The following is a 24,844-nucleotide window of genomic DNA, read 5'->3' as shown; positions in this document are numbered from 1 at the left end:
AATCCAAATGGACAAGCAAAGGTAAAAAAAAAGGATCTTTAGTTTTCCCTTTAGCTTTTCCATGACTTTGCAGGCTAATATTTATGACCTACCGTTCCATAAAATGTGTATGCACACATGTAAAATTAGAATACAAATCCATGTTTAAATCTGCCACAGCTTATCTCAACTAAAATTAATGACAAGCCATGTGGTTTAGTGTGCGAAATAAGTAAAAACTGCAACTGTGCCAGACATTACCCCACACAGAGAACATAACGTCATGTGTCGTGAAGGATTGCCCGAACGTGAAGTATTGTAGGCTAATGGGTTTAACTATTATTAGCAATTAAACATATATTTTATTATACAGACATTTGTGACACAAAGTATTTTCCATTACTTTTTCAAAACTTTGTGGGGGGCGGGGGATTTCTCCAAAACTTTTCAAGGCCTGGAAATTGCCATTTAAAATTTCCATTAGGTTTTTCATGACCGTACAATCCCTGCTAGTTGTGGTAATGGTGGCTTACCTAAAGGTATGGCCATGGGAATGAGATAACCTCGCACTGGAGAACCAGGCTGCTGCTGTTGGGCAGGATCACTGGGGCTGAACAGGAAATGGGGCTCAGGCTGCAGGGCAGGAACCCCATCTACAAACTGGCTAGTTTGGGTTTTAGATGACTTCATTTTCACCCCTATATGAGGGGATGAAAAGAGAGGGACAAGTATTCATTAAGAATTAAACGGAAGAGAGAAAAGGCAAAATTAGGGGTTGGTAATATGACAAAAATCATTATTCTTATCATGATTCTTTTTCATGTTGGTTTTAGGGTGTGTTCACACTTGGCATGTTCAGTTCAATTTAAACGAACCTCTGTTAGTGAGGTTCATTTGAATAAGTGTAAACGCTGCCATCCGAACCCTGGTCCACACCAAACAAGCGTACCGAGAGTAATGAAAAGATGGGTCTCGGTTCGCTTCGAAACAAACTTGTGCGATTTGAATGAAATATGAACGCAATATGGACAAAGACATGTAAACGAACCAAAACCCGAACCCATCACAGTTCGGTACAGGCATCAGAACCGCATCTCCTAACAGCAGATCTTCATTTGTGTGTGTGACGGAGGGATTTCTGCCGCAGTTTTGACTCAATTACACAAATAAGCTCTTCATGAGGTCTCAGCTGGTCAGAATACCATCATATGCAGGCTACGCTCATACAGCCCAGGACACAGATCAGTGTTTTGGATGTTCCATAAGTTCCATTGCGAAATATATGCAATAAAAACTGACCAATCAGGTTGCGAACATATCCCTATGCCTTTAGATTCGGTATCTTTAGGCTCGGTGTTAAAATGCCAATGTGAAAGCTAAGTGGACCAGGACTACATTTTTTTTTGGGTCCGGACCAAACAAAGCAAACCACAAGTGTGAACACACCCTAAAAGACTATTTTACAAGTTACTAAAAGAAGCAAAGAAAAACAGACCATTAATCATTACTTCTAATGGAAGGCCTTAAACTCACCTTTGACGGTCTCTACTACTTTAGGTCGTTGAGGTTTGGATTTGGGTGTGGGGGAGTTGAATCGAAGGTAAGGGCTTTTTTTGAGTGTGCGTCGATGGCCCTCATAAAGAGCTTTTCCATACAGTCTGGCCAGATACTCTTGATCATCCTGAGATTTTAGCACAACCGGCTGAAAAAAAACACACACTCAATTAACAAACATGGTATTTTATACTACGATGCACTCATATGTATGGTAAATGGCATATTATACAAATATACACTCATATATATATATTAAACATGAAAAACTATACTGATCATATTGATAGTTAACATGGCAAATAATATTAACCTATCCATACAGTTATGGTATTAACTACAATACTATAGTTTATAATTAAAAATTATTTGATGAAAAAATATTGTGAAATACTATTACAATTTAAAATAAATGTCATTACTCCAGTCTTCAGTGTCATATGATCCTTCAGAAATCATTCTAATATTCAGATTTGCTGCTCAAGAAACATTTATTATGATCAATGTTGAAAAAAGTTGTGCTGATTCATATTTTTGTGGAAACCCTGATACATATTTTTTTTCAAGACTAGAAAGTTTAAAAGAACAGCATTTATTTGCATTTAGTTACATTATACATGTAACTGTCACTTTTGATCAATTGAATGCATCTTTTCCTTGATGAATAAAAGTATTAATTTAAAAAAAAAATCTAATTGACCCCAAATATATATGGTAAACATGGTACATTATACTATTGTACACTGATACTATACCATATTATGATCCACTCATATCAATATGAGTACATGGGAACGATACAATATACGAAATACACACATTTATGATGACTGCATGCTTTAACACTGTTAAATTCATGTTTAAAAAGGTTATATTATTGCTTTGCTTATGTAAAGCGAGGCATTGCTGTAAGGATTTCATTTAGTTTCATCTAAAACGCATGGCAACCCCAGAGTGTCACCAGCAAAATAACTCTCAACCTCTTGTAACTGTGTGCTCTGTTGTCTGGATTGACTGCACCTTTAACGATAGCAGCAATTAAATGCCTGAACAGCCTCCACACATAGTAACCTTCAGATAACCACTGGATGTGTTGCTAGGTTAAGAACCATCCACACAGACGCCAGGCAACGTGGACAGCCATTAACAGGACCAGGCTTGTGCCAAACACAGATAAGGCAAGCATGCCTCTCGTCTTCTTACTCTTTATTTTTAGCAAATTAGTGTCGGGGCAACATATGGGTGCTCAAAGCGGCTCATTTAGAGAAAATGCCACTGAGACACAGAGAAGTACTGAGCTACAGTGTTTACATCCAGATGGGCCATTTTGGGAGTTGTGAGCTTGTCAGGTCACGGTGATAAGTAAACAACACATACAGGATTAAACACCATAAACAAACAGGTTAGAAGATCCTACAATTCATTATCAGTTTCAATATAACAGACAGATGATTTGGACCACAGCCAAATAGCCAATTATAAAGATCTGATGTCATATACTGTTAGTCACAATCTACTGCCTAGTGCCTACATATACAGAATCCTAACCAAAATAAACAAAATTATACAGTAAATCAGGGGTTTTCAAACTTTTTGATGCAAAGGACCCCAAAAATGTGATGATTCTTTTACGAGGGATCCCCTTCACATATATTAGCCAATATGCAGTAAGGATTTAAATACAAAGTTAATAAGCACAAGTATCTTTTAGAATAAGGTTTAATATCTAAATGGCAATATCTATTCTAATTAATCACAATTCATTTTGTATAATGTACAGTAGAATATCCAGCTGTAATGGTAAAAAAAATTATTCCAAAAAAAAAAAAAAAAAGGGATTCCACATCTAATACTCATTTCAAATGCAAAGACGTCGGCCAATCACAACAGTGGCCGTTTACACTAAAGTCTTACAGCTGACACGCCCCTTCAAACAGAGCATTCAAGCCAGAGGGCTAAAATCAGGATAGAAAAATGCCTTTTATTTCTAAATTATGACATTTTATGATGTAAAAATCATACCAACAATTTAATTACACCTCAGGAAACATTAAAATTATTTTAAAAAATCCACATCATGGGACCTTTAAATAGTGAACACTGTACACAGTAAAATAAAAACATTAAATATTAAAATAAAGAAATGTTAACGCATGAGATTATTTTTTCAGTTTAACACGTTAAAAATATTTAAATTAACAATTTACGCAGCATTCGTTTCTTCTATCATCCTTAGGCTAGCGTTACATTGTATGATCACGCTCTTGTTCATGCAAATGTTTTTAAACCATTTAAGCACAACAAGAAAAAAGAGAACGCGCCGTCTGTGTAAGTCCTGTCTATATGACACACAAGACACAGAAAGACGAGCTCTCTTTCGCACTTGAACAAACAATAACACACAGAATTATGCCAAAATGCCCGTTTTGTCGAGTATTCTCATAAGAGCAGTCTTAAATGAGTTCAATAACGTCTTAAATTAAATTAAAGACATGTGAGAAAATGAGAGGCTTGTCAGATCCGCGTCATGTTCGGCAGCGGCAGATCTTAAAGTGACAGTAGCCTAATAAACCAGTTCCATGTGATTTCTGTCATTAATGTTAATCAAATAGCATATATAAGGATTCATCTATATTTAATTTATAATTTATGCAGTTAAGAAAGGTATTTGATAACTATTACATTTTTTGTATATGTCTGGTAGGAAAGCCAGAGGTAAATATGACATTTATAATAATGGATTATGTGAATATTGTTTTAAGTTCACTTAAATTAAAAGTTATTTTATTAAAGCCTAATTAATGTTGAAATTGATAGCTTTCAAATACACTGTAATGTTAAATGTTGAAAAACAATTTCATTGAGACATCAGTAGCAGTATTCATATCAGCGATACTGGCCTTCATTCATAAAAAGATGCCATTAAACAAACATTTCAAATATACTGTTTTTAAGTTGTAGAGAGTAACTGTGAAATTATTACAATATAAAAATATTAATATCCGACTGTAGAGCCGCAGCACTGATGAATGGAACTGAAGGCAGAGTCTCGAGGCGTGATATATATATCATTATATTAATATATATTGGATCATTATATTAATATATATTTGGATAATATTGTCTTTCTAATAACTGTATTTTTTCCTATTCACTATTAGAGTGAAACCTGAAGAAAAATATTTTAAATTTAATTAAAAATGGTTTTAATAATATTGATCCAAAGCAGTTTGACAGGCAACTTTAATAGTCTTATAAGCCCTTTTCTCTCTCTCTCTCTCTCTCTCTCTCTCTCTCTCTCTCTCTCTCTCTCTCTCTCTCTCTCTCTCTCTCTCTCTCTCTCTCTCTCTCTCTCTCTCACATTTTTAAAGATACTTTGTCAAGTAAAAAGAAATGTAACTTTTAAAATTTCACAGTTCCATTCCTCAGTGCTGCGGCTCTGCAGTTGGATACCATTGTGCAGCTTCTACCGTTTTTAAAAGCAAAAACATGTTCTGTGTAAAGAACCTCTAAGAATTTGACCGAAATTAGGTTTTATTTTGCAGTCTACTATCTGAAATATTCAGGATTATGTTGTCTTGGTAGGCAGCTCATTGCTATTGAAACAGAGCTTTAATATTTCATTATCAGACGAGTTTGGTTGGTCTGTCCATTGTGTGAACATATTTTGAACGGCATTAGAAAATACTGATATAATCCTGCTCACCGTCTCTTGCTTCCCTTCAAGTCTGGTTCTAACAGACAGAGCGGGTTGTTTGCTGTGTGTCAGTGTGCTTTCTGCTTGTGCTCTCACTAAGCCTCTCAAAGAGGTTTTCTTCTCTGCCGCAGAGGTTTCACCTCCCCCTCTTCCTCCCCCTCTCGGACCAGCCCCACGTCCGCTCCTGCTCCTCTGGCCCTGCTGCACCACTTTAGTGACTGCAGCATCGCTCCTCTCCACAATCCTCTCAGAGTTCTCCCTCGCCAGATCATCCTGACAGGAGGGGGTAAAGGAGGAAGATAAGACAAAGAGAAGGAGAAAGAGACAGAAGACCTTGAAGTCAGAAACACTTCAATGTGTGTTCAATAGATAGTTCTCAGCAAGACATATAAACTTGTTTTTTGTTTTTTTAAATGCAGAAAATGTTGATGTGCTAGATGTTGCTTATGTATGGAAACTTGTTTCCGCCATGGAATAATTTATTTTTTAAAAAGTAATTGCGACTTTATATCTCACAATTAAAACTTTTTTTTTTCTCACAATTGCAAGTTTAAAGTCAAGTCATTTTTATTTGTACTGTATATAGGGCTGTAACGATTTGACCAAAAATAATTGATTCGAACTCGATTAATTGAACATTTTACCTTGATTACGATTATTGAACTTTAATTAACTTAATTATTTTTTTTTGGTTTCCATTTTTTGCCCTCATAAGGTTTTTGAGTAAGTTCCTGATAAGGTTTTTACTGTAAATATTTTCTACTATTAAAAGGTGGAATTTTTTTTTTCTAATGAAAAAGTGCATTTCTTTGTGATTTTAAAATACTTAAACTGTTCACTTTCAGCAGTTAGAGCTTCTGTCTGAGTGTTCGTTTGTCACAATATATCAGGCATTAGTTCAACATAATACACATCTGATGGTCTAAAATCGCTTTAATATTCAAATTGGCAGGCCTTAAACCACATACAAATGACAAAGCTTTGTGAGGACGCAGGTGAAAGAGGTCTGCCTGCAGGACGCGCGCGTGTTGTCACAGAAAAAAGCTGAGCACTGAACGGATAAGTTTTCCGTATTGTTGTTTTTGAATAGTGCACAATCGCTTTAAATGTTCAAACCTTTTTAACGCATTTACTTGACAAACTTTATGAGGACGAAAGTGAAAGCGATCTGGCTTCGGGGCTTGCGCGCGCCGTCTAGCTGTGTGTGTGTGTTTGGCAGCGCGTAGGCTATAAGAACGGCAATTAACTTACCTGTATAAACTATGTAAAACATGCAGTTACTATAGTGATTCTGGGCATCTATAAACAAAGATAACTGCTCCTGCATCTCTCTGTGTGCCTGCAAACTGCACTTGATGTGACTGAAGGGGCGAAGTAATGTGACTAAAACCGAAATAACCGACATGGGAAAAATAGTGTAGTCAGTGTAGTCAAGTCAATAATATTGCAGAGTATTAAAGGGATAGTTCATCCAAAAATGAAAATTATCCAAATAATTTTCTCACACTCAAGCCATCCTAGGTGTACATTCTTTTTTCAGACAAATACAATCAGAGTTATATTTCAAAATGTCCTGGCTAAGCCTTATAATGGCAGGCTAAAATTTGAAAAACAAAGGCCTTCTGAAGTGAATCGTTGGGTTTGACCAAGCCTTTAGCACGCCTTTCAGACACTGAAGCCTCTGTGCCTCGATTGCCCCAGGTGGTTGGTCCCAGTATAGGTCATAACCCCCGCCCCTCCGTGTTTTCTAATGGACGTGAGACAAACTAAACAATCAAATTACACTTCAAATAATTTTTTACCAAAGTTGGTTTCTGTCATTGTATGCAGATTTTATTTCATTTCAAGTGTTCGTTTTTTTTAAATAAGTTTAGTTTTAGTTAGTTATTTGATGCTATAAAAACGGGACAGCTGAGATTGACGGCTTCTCTGAGTGAAGTTGTCACTGAGGCACTAACTTTTTTCTGGATTTTTGGGAGGAGATTGGAGCTTTAGCTTTAATTATTACATTTCCATAACTGTTAATTGCACACCAACATAATGAATTGTTCTGCATCTGTGAGAGTGTGGGCAGGCTTTTGATATCGTGCCTCTACTTCCTGCTCTCTACTGCGTAGACTCCGGATCCGAGATCCCTATTGCGCAGACTCGTGCTGTGTCCCAATTCGCCAACTTATACTACGTCCTAAAAGTATGTACTCTTTTTGTGAAGAAAAAGTACATACTTTTGAGTGTGTAGCAGAAGAGTATGCAAGCTTTGGGACATACTACTTCATCATCTTTAACGGACTCTGTTACGTGCGTCCCGTCACCGTTTAAACTGCCCTGTCAATCATCGTCACAGTTAAAATCCCCCACTTTAAATTTAATTTCCTACCGTATCGGAGAGAAATGTAGTCGCTCGTTGATCTGCCTTTCGTGGGTCTTTAGACTCCTCTCATGTGTTTGCAAAGTTAATGGCCAAACGTATCATTACAAAAGTTCTCAATGCTGCTGCAGGTGAAATATAAGCTTCAACGCATTGCTGGTCAGCTGAGTCTTCTAAAGGGGTGGTCAAAGTTTAAATGATTTCAGCAGCCGTTTCATTACATCTCTCTTTGAAAGAATCCGTGTTTTTGAACGAGTAGTTGAATGAGCGGCTTAAAGACTCACTCAAAGACAGTCCCTTGCTGCCAAATTGTGGCTTAACAACGTAACGGCACTGACTGACATCCCGTCTAGAACGCGCAGAGATGAGTAGCTGCTTTTACTGGTGAAATATTAGCAGAAAGTCTCTTGTCCAGTCAGATTCGATTAACAGAACTAACTTTTATATATAACAATAGCCCAACAATTTTATTGTCTGGTTTATGTTCTGTTATGTGGACCCTTATTTGACATTCTCTTTGGTTTACTTCATCTTCTTTGGTTGATTTCCTCGTTACATCGTAACACACACAGATTATGTGTGTTTATATATATCTATACAGTGGGGCAAAAAAGTATTTAGTCAGCCACCAATTGTGCAAGTTCTCCCACTTAAAAAGATGAGAGAGGCCTGTAATTTTCATCATAGGTACACTTCAACTTTGAGAGTAACTAAACTAAAATCACATTGTCTGATTTTTAAAGAATTTATTTGCAAATTATGGTGGAAAATAAGTATTTGGTCACCTACAAAAAAAGCAAGATTTCTGGCTCTCACAGACCTGTAACTTCTTCTTTAAGAGGCTCCTCTGTCCTCCACTTGTTACCTGTATTAATGGCACCTGTTTGAACTCGTTATCAGTATAAAAGACACCTGTCCACAACCTCAAACAGTCAGACTCCAATCCACTATGGCCAAGACCAAAGAGCTGTCAAAGGACACCAGAAACAAAATTGTAGACCTGCACCAGGCTGGGAAGACTGAATCTGCAATAGGTAAGCAGCTTGGTGTGAAGAAATCAACTGTGGGAGCAATTATTAGGAAATGGAAGACATACAAGACCACTGATAATCTCCCTCGATCTGGGGCTCCAGGCAAGATCTTACCCCGTGGGGTCAAATTGATCACGATATTTTTTTTTCTTCTCATTCTGTCTCTCATAGTTGAAGTGTACCTATGATGAAAATTAGAGGCCTCTCTCATCTTTTTAAGTGGGAGAACTTGCACAATTGGTGGCTGACTAAATACTTTTTTGCCCCACTGTATATGGCGATAATATTGCATATCGTGCTATTGAGCCACTCAAAATTACTGCAAGGGAAATTCCATCACCGCGACAGCCTTACCAGTTATGCTTTTTTCGTAAGTTGAATATAGAAGGCGGTCCACCGGCAGCTAGATATTTCACATTATAGCTTGTTAAATATGTGGTAATTTTCATTTTTGGGTGAATGTCCCCAACTAAACAAGCCAAAAGGTGATGGTGGCATGGAAACCACACAAAAAAAAACTGAATTGTTTGAGATAAAAAGTTGTAATTACCCTTTTTAAACCATGGCAAAAACAAGCTTCCATAAGGGATTTTTCACCTTCAGATAAAAAATAATAAACGAGATCACTTGGAAAAGCAAAAGCAAAAAAGCACTAATGACTATTCAAATATTTTCCCTTTTAAATCAGTATTTCGGAGAACAAAGAACAGTGACAGATTGTGCAGAAATGCCAGATTGTATTTGAAGGCAGAAAAAGAGACTAAATCTTTCAGTTCAGCTCACCTGAATCTCCTTGCTGAGTGTATTGATCCAAGCATCAACGGTCTTCTTTATCCTCAGCTCTTCATGGACATCTCTACAGGACAAGACACATGAGAAGTCGTCAACATCTTCAAAGACACACGTGAAAAAAAACGAGTCATCTATAAACTCGAGCGACAGAGCTACTTTTCTTGATGGTAAAGCTTGTTGTGTTGCTCTAGGCACGTTTAGTCATTTCTAGTGCTTTGTACGATAGAGGTTCAGGGTCAATTTTCAGCTACTTTTAGAGATGAATTTACCTCAAGCTGTGAATTTTATTTAATATTTGGAAGGGAGTGGACAAACACAAATCTCCAATCATAATTTAAACAGCGAAATAAAGCTAAATTAACAGTTTATTTAGAATAATGGTGTGCATTAACAAATAGAGATTAAGATTTTTTTAATAGGCCTAATTTTATTCAGCAAGGATGCATTAAATTGATCAAAATGGCAATAAATCGTTTCTATTTTCAAAAAAATGCTGTTCTTTTGAACTTTCTGCTAAAAAAATACCCCAAATACATTTGTTTCCACAAAATATTAAGAAGCACAACTGTTTTTACGGTTTCAAAAGTACTAAATATCTTATTCATCCACACAATCCATCTGATTTCATTTAAATCATGTGATTAAACTTAATGTGAAATGTGAAAAATAGCATTTTATTGGTTGTGTGTTCCGATAGCTTGTAATTTATTAAAAAAAACAGTTATCAGCACCACTGGATTCAGTTCAGTTCTTTCAGAGATGCATTCACCTCAAAACGTGGAAGTGAATGCATCCAATTTTCTCTCATAAGATGAATTTTCTACATTTTCTAAATTAACTGAATGGATTGGAAACTTGGACTTCTGTGAGTTGCTTTTATTTTCATGTCCTGAGTGTCTGAGATCCACAAACCCAATGAGGGACGACATCTGCAGGCAGAGCTAATCTAAATGTGGCACACTGCGTTTAAAGACGCAACAGTCTTCCAGCGTTTCTCCGCTGCACACATTATGCTAATGCCCTGCTGTCTATTGGCCTGTTAGCCCATCTCAGCAACACTTATTGCACTGTATAAATCATAGAGATGAGGAGACGAGTGACAATCCCAGCATGCCTTCCAACTGCTGCTCTGAACCACCAAAAGCCCATGTATCTAATTCTTGCTTCCTTTTTCCTCTTTTCATATCTGGATTTCTGCTCAGAGGGTTTGAAAAGGAAGTATGTGCTTGTGTGGGTTTGTTTAAGGACACACTAGAGTTTATGCAACAGTACGTCGAAAACGCTGCAAATCCATTGAAGGAATGTCACAAGAAAAATGCAAGAGTTTCTGGAATTGAAGCTTATGCAACCAAAGATGAGAAAACTATGGATGTGCACCTCTTCATATTTTGTATACATATACATATATATATATTATACATATACTGAATTTCTTGTAGCAACAATAATTTAAAGGGGAAGAATTAAGAGACATTTGGATTTTGTCGAGCAGCTGAAGCACATCACAAGGCCAGAATGCAAATTAAAGTAGCTAAAAAAATGTAATAACAATAATACAAACTATTTAAACTATTATGATAAATAATACAAATGTATCTAAAATAACAATAATAAACATTTTCAAAGACATTTTCAGATGTCCACTTGAGTGGACAGTATGCGATTATGGTTTTAACTGAAGAGATACTGTATTAAACATAATATGCGTTACCCAGGTAACTTTTTTGAGTAAAGCATAAGTAATAAACATTATGTAATCAGATTACTTTTTGATGTAACGAGTAAAGCATAACAAGCAATAAACATTATGTAATCAGATTACTTTTTTGATGTAACAAGTAAAGCATTACAAGTAACACATTACGTAATCAGATTACTTTTTGGATGTAATGAGTAAATCATTACAAGTAACATACATTATGTATTCAGATTACTTTTTGATGCAATGAGTAAATCATTACAAGTAATAAACATTATGTAATCAGATTACTTTTTTTGATGTAACAAGTAAAGCATTACAAGTAACACATTACGTAATCAGATTACTTTTTGATGTAACGAGTAAAGCATAACAAGTAATAAACATTACGTAATCAGATTACTTTTTGATGTAATGAGTAAAGCATAAGTAATAAACATTATGTAATCAGATTACTTTTTGATGTAACGAGTAAAGCATAACAAGTAATAAACATTATGTAATCAGATTACTTTTTGATGTTACGAGTTCAGAATTACAAGTACGTAATCAGATTACTTTTTTGATGTAACAAGTAAATTATTACAAGTAACATACATTATGTAATCAGATAACTTTTTGATGAAAGGAGTAAATCATTACAAGTAACATACATTATGTAATCAGATTACTTTTGATGTAACGAGTAAATTATTACAAGTAACATACATTATGTAATCAGATTACTTTTTGATGTAACGAGTAAATCATTACAAGTAACATATATACATTATGTAATCAGATTACTTTTTGATGTAACTTCAAATTAAATTCTATTAACCCAAATTTATTTATTTATAGCCAAAAAAGTTACTGCAGATGAAGTATTTTAAAGAACAAAAGTCACAGTAATAGTATGAATTATAGCTGAAATATAGCTAGTAATGAATGTCCAATTTAGTTTACAGATGATTATTTAGAATTTCCTCCCAATCTAAAATCAATACTTTTAAAATTGACTCCTTAAATATTACTAAATTTTTTAGCTGCAAGATAGGATAGATGGATAGAAGGAATGTATATTCCGGAGCAACCTGGCATTTCTGTCTGGCCATCAGCCATCTTTGTTTTGGAGGGGAAAAAAAACACTTGTTGGCAATGTATAGGATGATGTACTAGTGTCCACTGTAGAGGTTGATGTGCAACTATGCCTAAGCAAGAAAATGATTTTTGAAAAGCTGTCCACTGTCTTGACCTCTAAGGTTAAATAATAAGAATCTTTATTATTATTATATGTATTAACATATTTTTATTTAAATTTATATAATTCATAAAAAATAAAAGCATATAATTAATGAAATACATACAGGCAGTGTAACGTAATCAAATTCCTTTTTTCCAGTAACTAGTAAAGTAATGCATTACTTTTACATGTAATAAAATATGAGCTACTTATGTAATTTATTGACTGACAGCTCTCCTGTCCCCATATTAAAAGAAATCATGATGGCTATTGTAGTTCTAGATTAAATGTGAACATGCATTTACTCATCTCACTAAAACAAAAGCAGATTCATTATTCCTCAAAATGAATAAAAAGTGAAATGCAAACTCAGAATATTAGGCAAACCTGCACTAGTTATTTATGTTAAATAATACAAATATATTTTATGGATTTAATCTCACTTTATTAATCAATGTCTTTGCTTCTGAACTCCAATGATCCAATTCAACCATACTAATAAGCAAAAGTTACTTCAGTTAAAAAAACTTTCTTCTAATCTTAAAAAAAAAACAAAAAAAAAAACAAGCAAGCAAACCCAGCCCAGGTGAGAAAAAGTAAAGCAATATTGTAATGCATTACTTTTAAAAGTAACTTATATATATATATATATATATATATACCTCTAGCATCAACAAGGCGAAAATGCCTTGTTGATGCTAGAGGTCAGAGGAGAATGGGCCGACTGATTCAAGCTGATAGAAGAGCAACTTTGACTGAAATAACCACTCGTTACAACCGAGGTATGCAGCAAAGCATTTGTGAAGCCACAACACGCACAACCTTGAGGCGGATGGGCTACAACAGCAGAAGACCCCACCGGGTACCACTCATCTCCACTACAAATAGGAAAAAGAAGCTACAATTTGCACAAGCTCACCAAAATTGGACAGTTGAAGACTGGAAAAATGTTGCCTGGTCTGATTAGTGTCGATTTCTGTTGAGATATTCAGATGGTAGAGTCAGAATTTGGCATAAACAGATAGAGAACATGGATCCATCATGCCTTGTTACCACTGTGCAGGCTGGTGGTGGTGGTTTAATGGTGTGGGGGATGATTTCTTGGCACACTTTAGGCCCCTTAGTGCCAATTAGGCATCGATTAAATGCCATGGCCTACCTGAGCATTGTTTCTGACCATGTCCATCCCTTTATGACCACCATGTACCCATCCTCTGATGGCTACTTCCAGCAGGATAATGCACCATGTCACAAAGCTCGTTCAAGAAACCAATTTGAAATGATTCATGACAATGAGTTCACTGTACTAAAATGGCCCCCACAGTCACCAGATCTCAACCCAATAGAGCATCTTTGGGATGTGGTGGAACGGGAGCTTCGTGCCCTGGATGTGCATCCCACAAATCTCCATCAACTGCAAGATGCTGTTTTTTATATATATATATATATATTTATATATATATCTATATTTATATATATCTATATATATATATATCTATATATATATATATCTATATATATATATATCTATATATCTATATCTATATCTATATCTATCTATATATATATATATATATATATATATATATATATATATATATATATATATATATATATATATATATATATATATATATATATATATATATATATACAGGGAGTGCAGAATTATTAGGCACGTTGATTTTCTGATTATATTTTTTTTCCAGGCACATTTGACCAATTCCAAACCACAGTAATCCTAATAACTACTATTGATTTAGTATTTAATAATGTATAAGTGATATATAATTGTTCATGAAGGCTGGAAATGAAAATCACCTTATATTCAGGTGTGCAGAATTATTAGGCATGTTTTCTTTTACAGATAAATTGAGCCAAAAAAGAGATTTAACTCAGACTGAAAAGTCAAAAAGTATTAAATGCCCATGAGAAGGATGCAATACTAATGCAAAACTAGACATTGCAGTTAAGGCATGACCATTGGAAGTGAAATGCTTGTTGGGTCAGCTGGATCTGACAAAAACAGGTGGTGAAGAAAAGACACCAGTTAACTGCAAAATAATTAAGAATTAAGGTGAAGAATTAAGGGTGAAACCATCAGGAACCCTTTAGTCTCCAGCGCCACCATTTTCCAGAGCTGCAACCTACCTGGAGTCTCCAGAAGTGCAAGGTGTCAGGATCTCAGAGACTTCAGTTAGGTAAAGAATCCTAAAAAATGACCCCCACTAGATAAGAATCACAAGCTGAAGTGTTGTAAAATACATGAAGAAGGTTTTTTTATAGGCTTTATGGACAGATAGGTTGAGAGTGACTCTTGAAGGACCAGCACCACATCCTCTAGTACCAATGTTTGAAGAATTCATCTTCCAGAATCTGGCAGTACGTTTTGGGAGTTCATTTTTAGTCCATCTCTGCAAAACGGACTTCAGGATGGACTAAAATGAACTCCCAAAACGTACTGCCAGATTCTGGAAGATGAATTCTTCAAACAGTGGTACTAGAGGATGTGGTGCTGGTCCTTCAAGAGTCATTCTCAACCTATAAAACCTATAAAGCCAATAAAAAAGCAGGCTTCATGTATTTTACAACACTTCAGCTTATGATTCTTATCTAGTGGGGGTCATTTTTTAGGATTCTTTACCTAACTGAAGTCTCTGAGATCCTGACACCTTGCACTTCTGGAGACTCCAGGTAGGTTGCAGCTCTGGAAAATGGTGGCGCTGGAGACTAAAGGGTTCCTGATGGTTTCACCCTTAATTCTTCACCTTAATTCTTAATTCTTTTGCGGTTAATAGGTGTCTTTTCTCCGCCACATGTTTTTGTCTGACCCTGCTGACCCAACGAGCATTTCACTGTCCAATGGTCACGCCTTAACTGCAATGTCTAGTATTGCATTAGTATTGCATCCTTCTCATGGGCATTTAATACTTTTTGACTTTTCAGTCTGAGTTAAATCTCTTTTTTGGCTCAATTTATCTGTAAAAGAAAACATGCCTAATAATTCTGCACACCTGAATATAAGGTGTTTTTCATTTCCAGCCTTCATGAACAATTATATATCACTTATACATTATTAAATACTAAATCAATAGTAGTTATTAGGATTACTGTGGTTTGGAATTGGTCAAATGTGCCTGGAAAAAAAATATGATCAGAAAATCAACGTGCCTAATAATTCTGCACTCCCTTTATATATATATATATATATATATATATATAAAAAAAAATATATATATATATATATATATATATATATATATATATATATATATATATATATATATATATATATATATATATATATATATATATATATATATATATATATATATATATATATATATATATATATATATATATATTTATACTTATTACTTACCAACTTCACTTATTAACTAGTCAGTTATTGGGTGAACTATCCATACCACTGATCAGTAAGAATTTCTACCTGACCTTGCTTTTGTCACACCATCAAAACCTATCAAACGTCAAATATAGTGTGATTAGGAAGTTTGGATTCTGATATTATACAAACAATGCAACATAAAGGGAAGCCTCCCAATGGAGCCTGAGCCAAGAGCCTGGTAGAGATGCTGATTGGAGAGAAAATTTTTCAGTGGCAGAGCGGCACAGATTCTGCCTTGCTGAGTCTGGGCTGAGACCAACAACAGCTGGCCATGAAAAAAACACAAAGAAAATGAAGCTCTACTGATCCTTACCCAACATCCAATGGACCCTGTCCACAAACACACACACAAAGAGTTAGCCATAGAAAAACAGAGGGCACAAGGACTCACTGATCCACGGACACACACAGCTGCCTACAAAATCTCACAAGCCTCTTTTGACACAAACAGGCTCTGAGATGAAGGCCCTGGCTGCCCATTAAAGCCTTGTCACAGTGTGTCTGCCGCGCGTCTGCCGTGTGATGGATTCGCCTAATCAGATGATGCTTGAAGACACTTGTGATTTCAAATGGAGCGCAATTGAATCGAGCGATGAGAATGACCTTCAATTAACCTCTATAGACGACCCAACATTTTCTTCACCGTTCTTCAACTGAGCCCCTTTAAACTCCTTATTATCCAGTAAATTTGGGCTTCTCAGGAAGAGAAAAGTGGAAAATGAGCCATAAAGACTATTTAGCACCTTGCTTTATTCATATTCCCTCCACAAAAATTGAGAAATTCATGACCAATCTGGAGAGAAAGAAATTAAAACATGTAAAAACTTAGGTGCCAGAAAAGGATCAAAGCTTCAATCACTGCTGATCAGCAAATGTCAGAATAAGAATTATGAGTGTACTGTTGCAACAAAATCATGCTCCAAAAATATTACAGATTGAAATATATTCCCAAATATCTTTTATATATTATCTTCTAAGCAAAGCAAGCTTAACCAGTTCTATGCTATGAAAGTAGACTAAGGGGTAGTAAATATTAGGTCAATATTTAATTGGACCATATTTAACTTAGTATTAAAATTTGATAGGTGACTGGTAATTAAATATGCAAAAACACACCATGTTAATGCCATTTCAATTAAAAAAATGTCATGGTTAAGAATAAATAGAATGAATAAAACTATAAACCAATTTTCTAATCAAGCACCAAATAGAATACCTAATGTACAAAAATGGTTTGACTATTAATGTGATCAAAAGTGATAGTAAAGATGTTTATATTAAATTTTAATAAATGGGTGGGGTGGGGGATAACCCCTTCTACTAAATAAATCCTGAAAAAGAGTTTCCACAAAAATATTAAGCAATTGTTTTTACCATTGATAATATTATGAAATATTTCTTGAGCAGAAAATCATCATATTAGAATGATTTCCGAAGGATCATGTGACACTAAAGACTGGAGTAATGATGCTGAAAATTCAGCTTTGCATCACAGGAATAAATTACAATTTACAATATATTTGAATAAAAAAACAGTTATTTTAAATTGCAATAATATTTCACAATTTTACTGTGGTTTGATGAGCATAAGAGACTTCTTTCAAAAATATCAAGAGACTGAGACTCACTTTTGAACGCTAATGTACAGTAAGTAATGCAAGTTTGCACATTCCTAATACAGATGACGCAGTGCCAGGAGAAACACATCATAAAACAATTAGTAATGTATTGCTTACGTACAGTAAGATCGAAAGCAAGTAAAAATGGAAGAGAAAAGAAAAAATAGTCTACAAATGATCAGGAGTATAACTGTCTAAAAATCAAGACTAGCAAGCATCAAACCTAAGCACTTGGTCCCTGATGAACGATAAAAGCACATAATCTCTGAGGTTAATAACGGATGTAATTCTCAAGGTAATTACCAGAATCATCAAGCGCTCTTCGAGGAGCAGTTGACACAGCTACTAATTACGTAACTCGATAATAAGTCTTTTCCTCCGAAAGTTATGATGTAAGCCGACGGGAAACTTGAATATAACACAGGTCGAACGGCGAGCCTCAGCTACTGACGTAAAAGAGCCATAACGATTAACAGTGTAGATGGCAGGAAACATCAAGAAAGTCAGTTTGAAGCGGCGAGAGGAGTGATAAATCTCAATACCGACTCTGAAACCCAAAGTCTCCGCCATCTGTTGAATTATGCAACACCCTTCATGAGATTTTCAGCACATGGGATAATTACAATTACAAAGTCATTGAAACTCAAACTGAGAAAATATTGCCTTTACCCAAGCTGTAACTTTTTGGGAGGGGGCGCATAATGAAGGAGAGTAAAAAAAGATCTGAAAGTTTCACGTTTGCAAATGCCCTCATTAATATTTCACCGCGATGGATGGCGGGAATAAAATCGAACTTCAGTCTCGTTTTGCAGTGTCACTTCCTCAAATGAATGAATCCATCAAGCCCTGCACATAAAGCACGACGTGAAACGCTCACTCGCTGCGGCGCGGGTGGCGTGGGCTAAACCGGTGAACGGGGGAGAGCAGAACAGCATCTGGCACCTCAATCCGTGCGACCTTTCAGCAGAGGAAAAGATCAAAGCCATTAGAGCAGGGAGAGGCAGCCGCATCAATCAGCGCGTTTGTGTTTTCATGCACACGCAAGTATTAGGAGCCGGGCTGATTGCAGCTGCCATTTTGGAGACAATTAACATTGAGGCTGACATTTTGTTTGAAGAGTTTGGATACTGAGACGGGTTTGAGAGGTGTCGGAGAGGGACCGTCGAGCCAAGAAAAGCAGACCCTATACCGTTGTTGGGCTGTGGTGAAGCTTTCAGCTTAAAACAAAAGCACAATGATGTCCAAACAGTCGCAAAATCATTCACGGTAATTCGGAAGACATTGGACAATCAGTGTTATGTATTTGATACATTTTAGATATGATACCGTATGTATGTCAAGCGATATTATGTAATTTATCAGTCGTATCATATGGCATCAATATATTGGAAATATTTCAGCTAAAAACTAAGCTCACTTTTCAGATTAACATAAGTGGTAACCTCTCAGTACCAAAATATAATAATAATAATTAGGGCTGTCAAAAGATTAATCGCGATTAATCGCATCCAAAATAAAAGTTTGTGTTTACATAATATATGTGTGTGTGTTAATTATTATTTATATATAAATGCACACACATTCATGTATATATTTAAGAAATATTTGCATGTATATACTGTATATACATTTATATAATCTATAATATATATATAAATATAAATGTTTTATATATAAAAATAATATTTTTTTCTTAAATATATACATGCTTGTGTGTGTATTTATATATAAATAATAATTAACAGAGTACACACACATATATTATGTAAACACAAACTTTTATTTTGGATGTGATTAATCGCGATTAATCTTTTGACAGCCCTAATAATAATACATATCAACTTCAAAAACAACAACACAAATTACATTACATTATATTATGTTATAGCATTAATTGTTGTTCAACAATCAATTATTAGCAAATGAGACATCCAAAAATTGCATAAATTAATAATAATAATGATAAATACTTCTATCATTATTACCAATAGCAATAACAACCAATGCTGTTATTATTATTATTAGCAAATGAGACATCCAATAATAATAACAAAAACAATGATCATTATTATAATAACTTATTTTAAATTAACTTAAGGTTTTATGTCATTTATGTCACAAATGCAACTTTTCAGTCCAATTGTTATGCCGATAATAATGTGCAATGAAATTCGAAAAATTGGACTAAAAATTAGAAAAATATGAATTCGAAAACGGTAAAACGGAAGCATATTCACTAGTGGCCTCAGACTTTTTCTTCACCCCACTGTGAATCAGTCAAACGCTAATTACAATATTTTAAAATATTTGGGCATGAAAACCAGTTCCCTGTGATCTTTCCAGCACTGACATTGCACTAAGCCTGAGGAAAGCGAGAACACTGCTGTTCTTTCTGCTTTCACAGCCTCTGCATCATATAACAGACAGTAGTCCTGGGGCGGCCTTCTCCATTTCAGATTTTAAACTGCTGCTTTAGCACTCTGCCGCTGCCACGTCTCTATCTCTCTGTATCTCTGGAAATGTGCATGGTGTAGGCAGGGACTATGGCTCGTGGTGTATCACAAGCCATTAGCTGCTCTGTGCCTGGGGTAATGTCACATTGAGAGTGGGCAGAATGGCAAGATTGAGTCTGACCTCCTGCTATAAAGCGTTACTACTCTCCAAGAGACGAGGAAAAGCAGACTCTACCCCAGCGAAAACATCCCTCCACCCGCTTCGCATGGCTCTGAGCGTTATGGGTTTTAAAAGCTGCAAACAAAAGCGAACTCATAATTCACAGTGACATAATCTCCTGGTGGTGAGTCTCTACTGACGGCACCATGCTGTGACCAGGGCTCAGGTCTGACTCGACTGACCTAAATATGAAAGCATCACACCTACACTCAAATGTTGTTATTTTTTTTCTGGGAAACACAAAAGTCTTCACGCAGCTCTTTCTATACAACGACAAAAAGATTCCATAAAAGTGCAATAAAAGTAGACCATATGACTTCTTTACGTGTAATATAGGCAAAGTTTTCCGATCTCATACATATTGTGCACGAAACAGACCACAACTGAAATCATTATAGGCTTTTTTTCTGGTCACAATGCTATCGTATGACCCTAGAGCTGGAAATGGAGAAAATATCATGCTTTTAGTGACTTTTTACCGTGTAATCATATAGGCAACACTTTATAATAACTACACGCCATGAAGCATTAGTTAAGCATTAGTAAATAGTTAATTCATCATTTATAAAGCATTGATAGACATTAATAAACAGTTTATAAATGCAGCTGTAAATGCTTTATTCTTGATTTATAAGCATATCTATAATGTATTTAATAATTGTATTTTCATGCTTTATAAATTATCAATGTATCATTTCTAAATTAAGTATTACATTATTTACAAACCAGTTATTTAGGAGTTGTCAGTGGTTCATATGATAATTTAGAACGTGTAAGTAAAGGATTAATAAACTATTTAAATGTACATTTATACATATTATTATTTAGACATAAAGTAATAGTTACTCAGCGTGTTAATAAATGCTTTATTAACATGTATTCCTACTGTAATTCATGATTAATTCAGGTAGTTATAAAACTTTTAGTAGTTGTTAATTAACTATTTTTGTGAGCTCATCTGAAGTGCGAACTATTTATGCCTCGTAAAGCTTTTACAAAGTAGATTTAAAGGCTCGGTTCTCTTCTGAACGGCTGTTCTCTAATGTTTTAAAATTAGTATTGTTTTGACACTGCAAAATATTTTATTACATTGTTTTATCTAAATTGTATTTGTTGTATTTTGGCACTCCTGTAATCCAGTGTAATCCACTGGTACATTTTTATTCAGCAATGTTTACACTTTACAGAAATGTATTTTTATATCAGATTGCAGAGGCTTAGTTTCATTTGACTGCAGTTAGGGTTTCTGGCGGTCTACAGGAATATGATTTTTTATGACATTAAAGAGGTTTAATTTTAATTTGATATTAAGTTACTAGTTGTACAGTCTCCATTTTTGCATTTTGAAATAAATATTTCTGTGCTATATTCCTCCTGTGTTGTATTTGTTTCCTTTTTCTGTTCAGAAGAGAACTGAGCCTTTAAAATCTCCCTTTTAAAAGCTTTACAAGGCATAAATAGTCCTCACTTTAGATGAGCTCACAAAATAGTTAACTGACAACTAGTAAATGTTTTATAACTACCTGAATTATTCATGAATTACAGTAGGAATACATGTTAATAAAGCATTTGTTAACACACTGAGTAACTATTACTATATGTCTAAATAATAAGATGTATAAATGTACATTTAAATAGTTTATTAATCCTTTACTTACACTTTCTAAATGATCTTATGAACCACTGACAACTCCTAAATAAATAATGTAATACTTAATTTAGAAATTATAAATTGATCATTTATTAAGTATGAAAATACAATTATTAAACACATTATAGATATGCTTATAAATCAAGAATAAAGAATTTATAGCTGTATATATATAAACTGTTTATTAATGTATATTACTGCTTTATAAATGATGAATTAACTATTTACTAATGCTTAACTAATGCTTCATAGCGTGTAGTTATTATAAAGTGTTACCCATTACACTGTAACATTGACACCTTAAAATAAAGTGTAACCAAAATTCGTTATTAGTTTAACTACTCCATTAATTGTATTTGTGACCAAGACTGATTAATAACAATTCGCACACTCCTATCATCACTAAAACATTTTGAAAAAAAGAAGAAGAAAAAAAGTGATGGAAAGATGTATTTGAATTGTGAACCGATTGTCTTAAGCATTAATGCAGCTGCAAAAGCTATAATTACAATATTCTTTTTAGAATAGTGAGCAGTCAAATTTGATTAAAACCCCCACTTGGCTGACAAACCTGCAAGCCTTTATTGTTCAAAAATGTTAATCTAATATTCTGTGCCGAGTTTAATGTGATACCAGAGCTGTTAACCTCAGGTGGTACCATGCCCCGCTCTCAGAGGTGATGTTACGGGTTGAATATATTGAGATGGAGCATCGCTTTGGCAGCATCTGGGTAGAGGCCTCCACTGACAGATGCCAATCACAGTGATGGTTCCGTTTGGCTTAGCCCTTTCCTGCCTGGAGTGTGCTCTGAGGCCAGCTGTCAATCAAAATCGCATACCGGTTCACCGCCTCTGCACGGCCTAACTTTCAGAAGCATGAAAACATGCAGAAGTTAACCAGCAGCACTCTCAGAGGCACAGGGAAATTTGCTACTGCGCTACACTTTATGACTAGAAATTTCTTGTGGCGGATTTTTCCCCGATGTCAACACTGACACTCATGAGAAATCGTAAATAAAAGAAAAAAAAACAGAAAAGAAAAGCCTTCTCTTTCCAAAGTACTGTGGAAGTATCATGGTTCAGTGATAGTCTCTGATTATTGTATTCTTATACCATGGTTATTTAACTAAAACTAATTGAACCATTCAGGTAGTGTCTATGTGGTACTTTTTTGTACAAGGACATATCATACCTGTTTTTCGACAGTGCCTCCAACTGCGTGTGAAGTACTTCACCATCCTTGGCTCTCAAAATGGCTTCCAGGTTTTCTTCTAGAACCTTCCTGCTCTGCCTGACCTGCCTCAGGACCAGTCCCGCATCCTCAAACATCGATGTGGGCGGCCGGATGCTCTTCAGAATGCTGGGTCTGTTTAAAGGAGCAGCCCTGACGGCAATCACATCAACCGGCTCTGGGGGCTGCGAGAGGAGGGAAGATTGAGAGATATTGGATGCATTTAAATGACTGTGTATATTTGGAGGGGAAAAACAAACTGTCTTTGTAAGAGTGCCGCTCCAGAGAATAAATATGATAAATATGTTTAATGGAATGCTGCTTTGAGCCATTAGGGGTGAGTGCTGTTGTTGTTTTTTTTCAGAGGTTTTCGGTAGCTCAACAATCAGGATTTTTTTGGGAGTTTTTTTGCTGACAGGCCAATAGCTCAGATTTTTATTTGCTTTGCCAACATTTTCACTGGTCTCACTACAAAACAGGATTACTATTAAATAGCTGATTTGTGATAAATAATATATTATTATTATCAAATAGATAAAATATTTATTTTTGTGGAAACTGATACTTTCTTGATTAATTAAGTTAATTAACAGCATTTATTTGTTCATCATAAATGTTTTAACTGTCAATTTAATGCATTTATTAATTTAAAAAAAGTAATGAATTAATGAATTAAGAAGAAAAAAGAAAAACTTACTGGTCAAACTTTGTTTCTATAATATACTATCTATAATAGCCACCAGGATAGTTACCTTTGCGATGGACTAAATCAGCATAATTTGCAATAAAATGTCTAATACGCCACAGAAAACCATACATTTCCAAAGAATAAACACAAATGTAACAAATATACAATATGTAAGCAATAGGTAAAGTGACAGTACAGCCAACTGCCCCTGATTTTTCTCATGTTACTGTCGATACTCATCATCATTGCTCATCAAAATTGTATTGTATTAATGTCTCATACATTTATACTAGAGCTGGGCAAATTAGCGCGTTAACGTGGGCGATTAATTTTTTCCGGTTTAACGCATTCAAAATATTTAACGCAATTAGCGCAGCGTCCGTTTTTATATCCATTTTTACATTAGATGATCATCACGCTCTTATTCATGTAAATGCTTTTAAACCATCTGTGCAACAAGACAAAAGAGAACACGCTGTATGTCAATGTCCTGTCTGTGTGGGTGCGTCTCAATCAGCTGGGACACCCTGACACACACACTCGACTCGACGCACAGGCAGACTCGCGTCAGTCTCGTGCACACATCGAGTTCTCTTTTGCAACAGAGAATTTTGCCAAAATGCCAGTTTTGTCAAGTATTCTCATATTAGGAGTCTTAAATGAGTTAAATAACATCTTAAATGAACTTGTGAGAAAATGAGATGCACGTGACAGCGCTTCAGATCCGCGTCATGTTCGTCAGCGGCCGATCTTAATGTTGATTAATCTATATTGAATTTATTATTTATGCAGTTAAGAAAGGTGTTTGATAACTATTACATTTCTGTATAGGCTATGTCTAACAGGGAAGGCCATGGGTAAATATAACATTTATTATAATGGGTTTATGTAAAGATTGTTTAAGTACACTTAAATTAAAAGTTATGTTTTAAAGCCTAATAAAGGTTGAAAATGGTAGCTTTCAGTTATAATGTAATGTAATGTTGTTGATGTTTCATAGAGACATGAGTATCAGTGATGCTGGCCTTCATTCATAAAAAGATGCCATTAAATTCTTCTGTCTTTAAATTGTTTCTACATTAATTTGGAGAGTAACTGAAATTATTACAATATTAAAATATAAAAAACTCCAATGTTTTTAATCGCGATTAATCATGATTAATTACAGAAAAAATTTGATTTTTGGAATCGATTCCCAGCACTAATTTATACCAAATTATATCTCCTCAATT

At 35.0% G+C, this 24,844-nt stretch overlaps 1 protein-coding gene across 1 annotated transcript in view; it reads right to left on the bottom strand.

The window, feature by feature from the left end:
• The window catches only part of kiaa0586 (KIAA0586 ortholog), a 155,979-nt gene that overhangs the window by 67,153 nt on the left and 63,982 nt on the right, over window positions 1–24,844 (bottom strand). Inside the window, exons 12-16 of the mRNA XM_079832271.1 lie at window positions 22,886–23,109; window positions 9,413–9,485; window positions 5,240–5,503; window positions 1,513–1,681; window positions 513–677 (exon numbers count right to left, since the gene is read on the bottom strand). Coding sequence (XP_079688397.1) covers window positions 513–677; window positions 1,513–1,681; window positions 5,240–5,503; window positions 9,413–9,485; window positions 22,886–23,109 — 895 coding nt within the window. The remainder of the gene's footprint in view (window positions 1–512; window positions 678–1,512; window positions 1,682–5,239; window positions 5,504–9,412; window positions 9,486–22,885; window positions 23,110–24,844) is intronic.

This window comes from Gobio gobio, assembly GCF_949357685.1.
Source record: "Gobio gobio genome assembly, chromosome: 13".
Taxonomy (NCBI): Eukaryota; Metazoa; Chordata; class Actinopteri; order Cypriniformes; family Gobionidae; genus Gobio; species Gobio gobio.
This window is presented reverse-complemented; position numbering and strand designations above follow the sequence as displayed.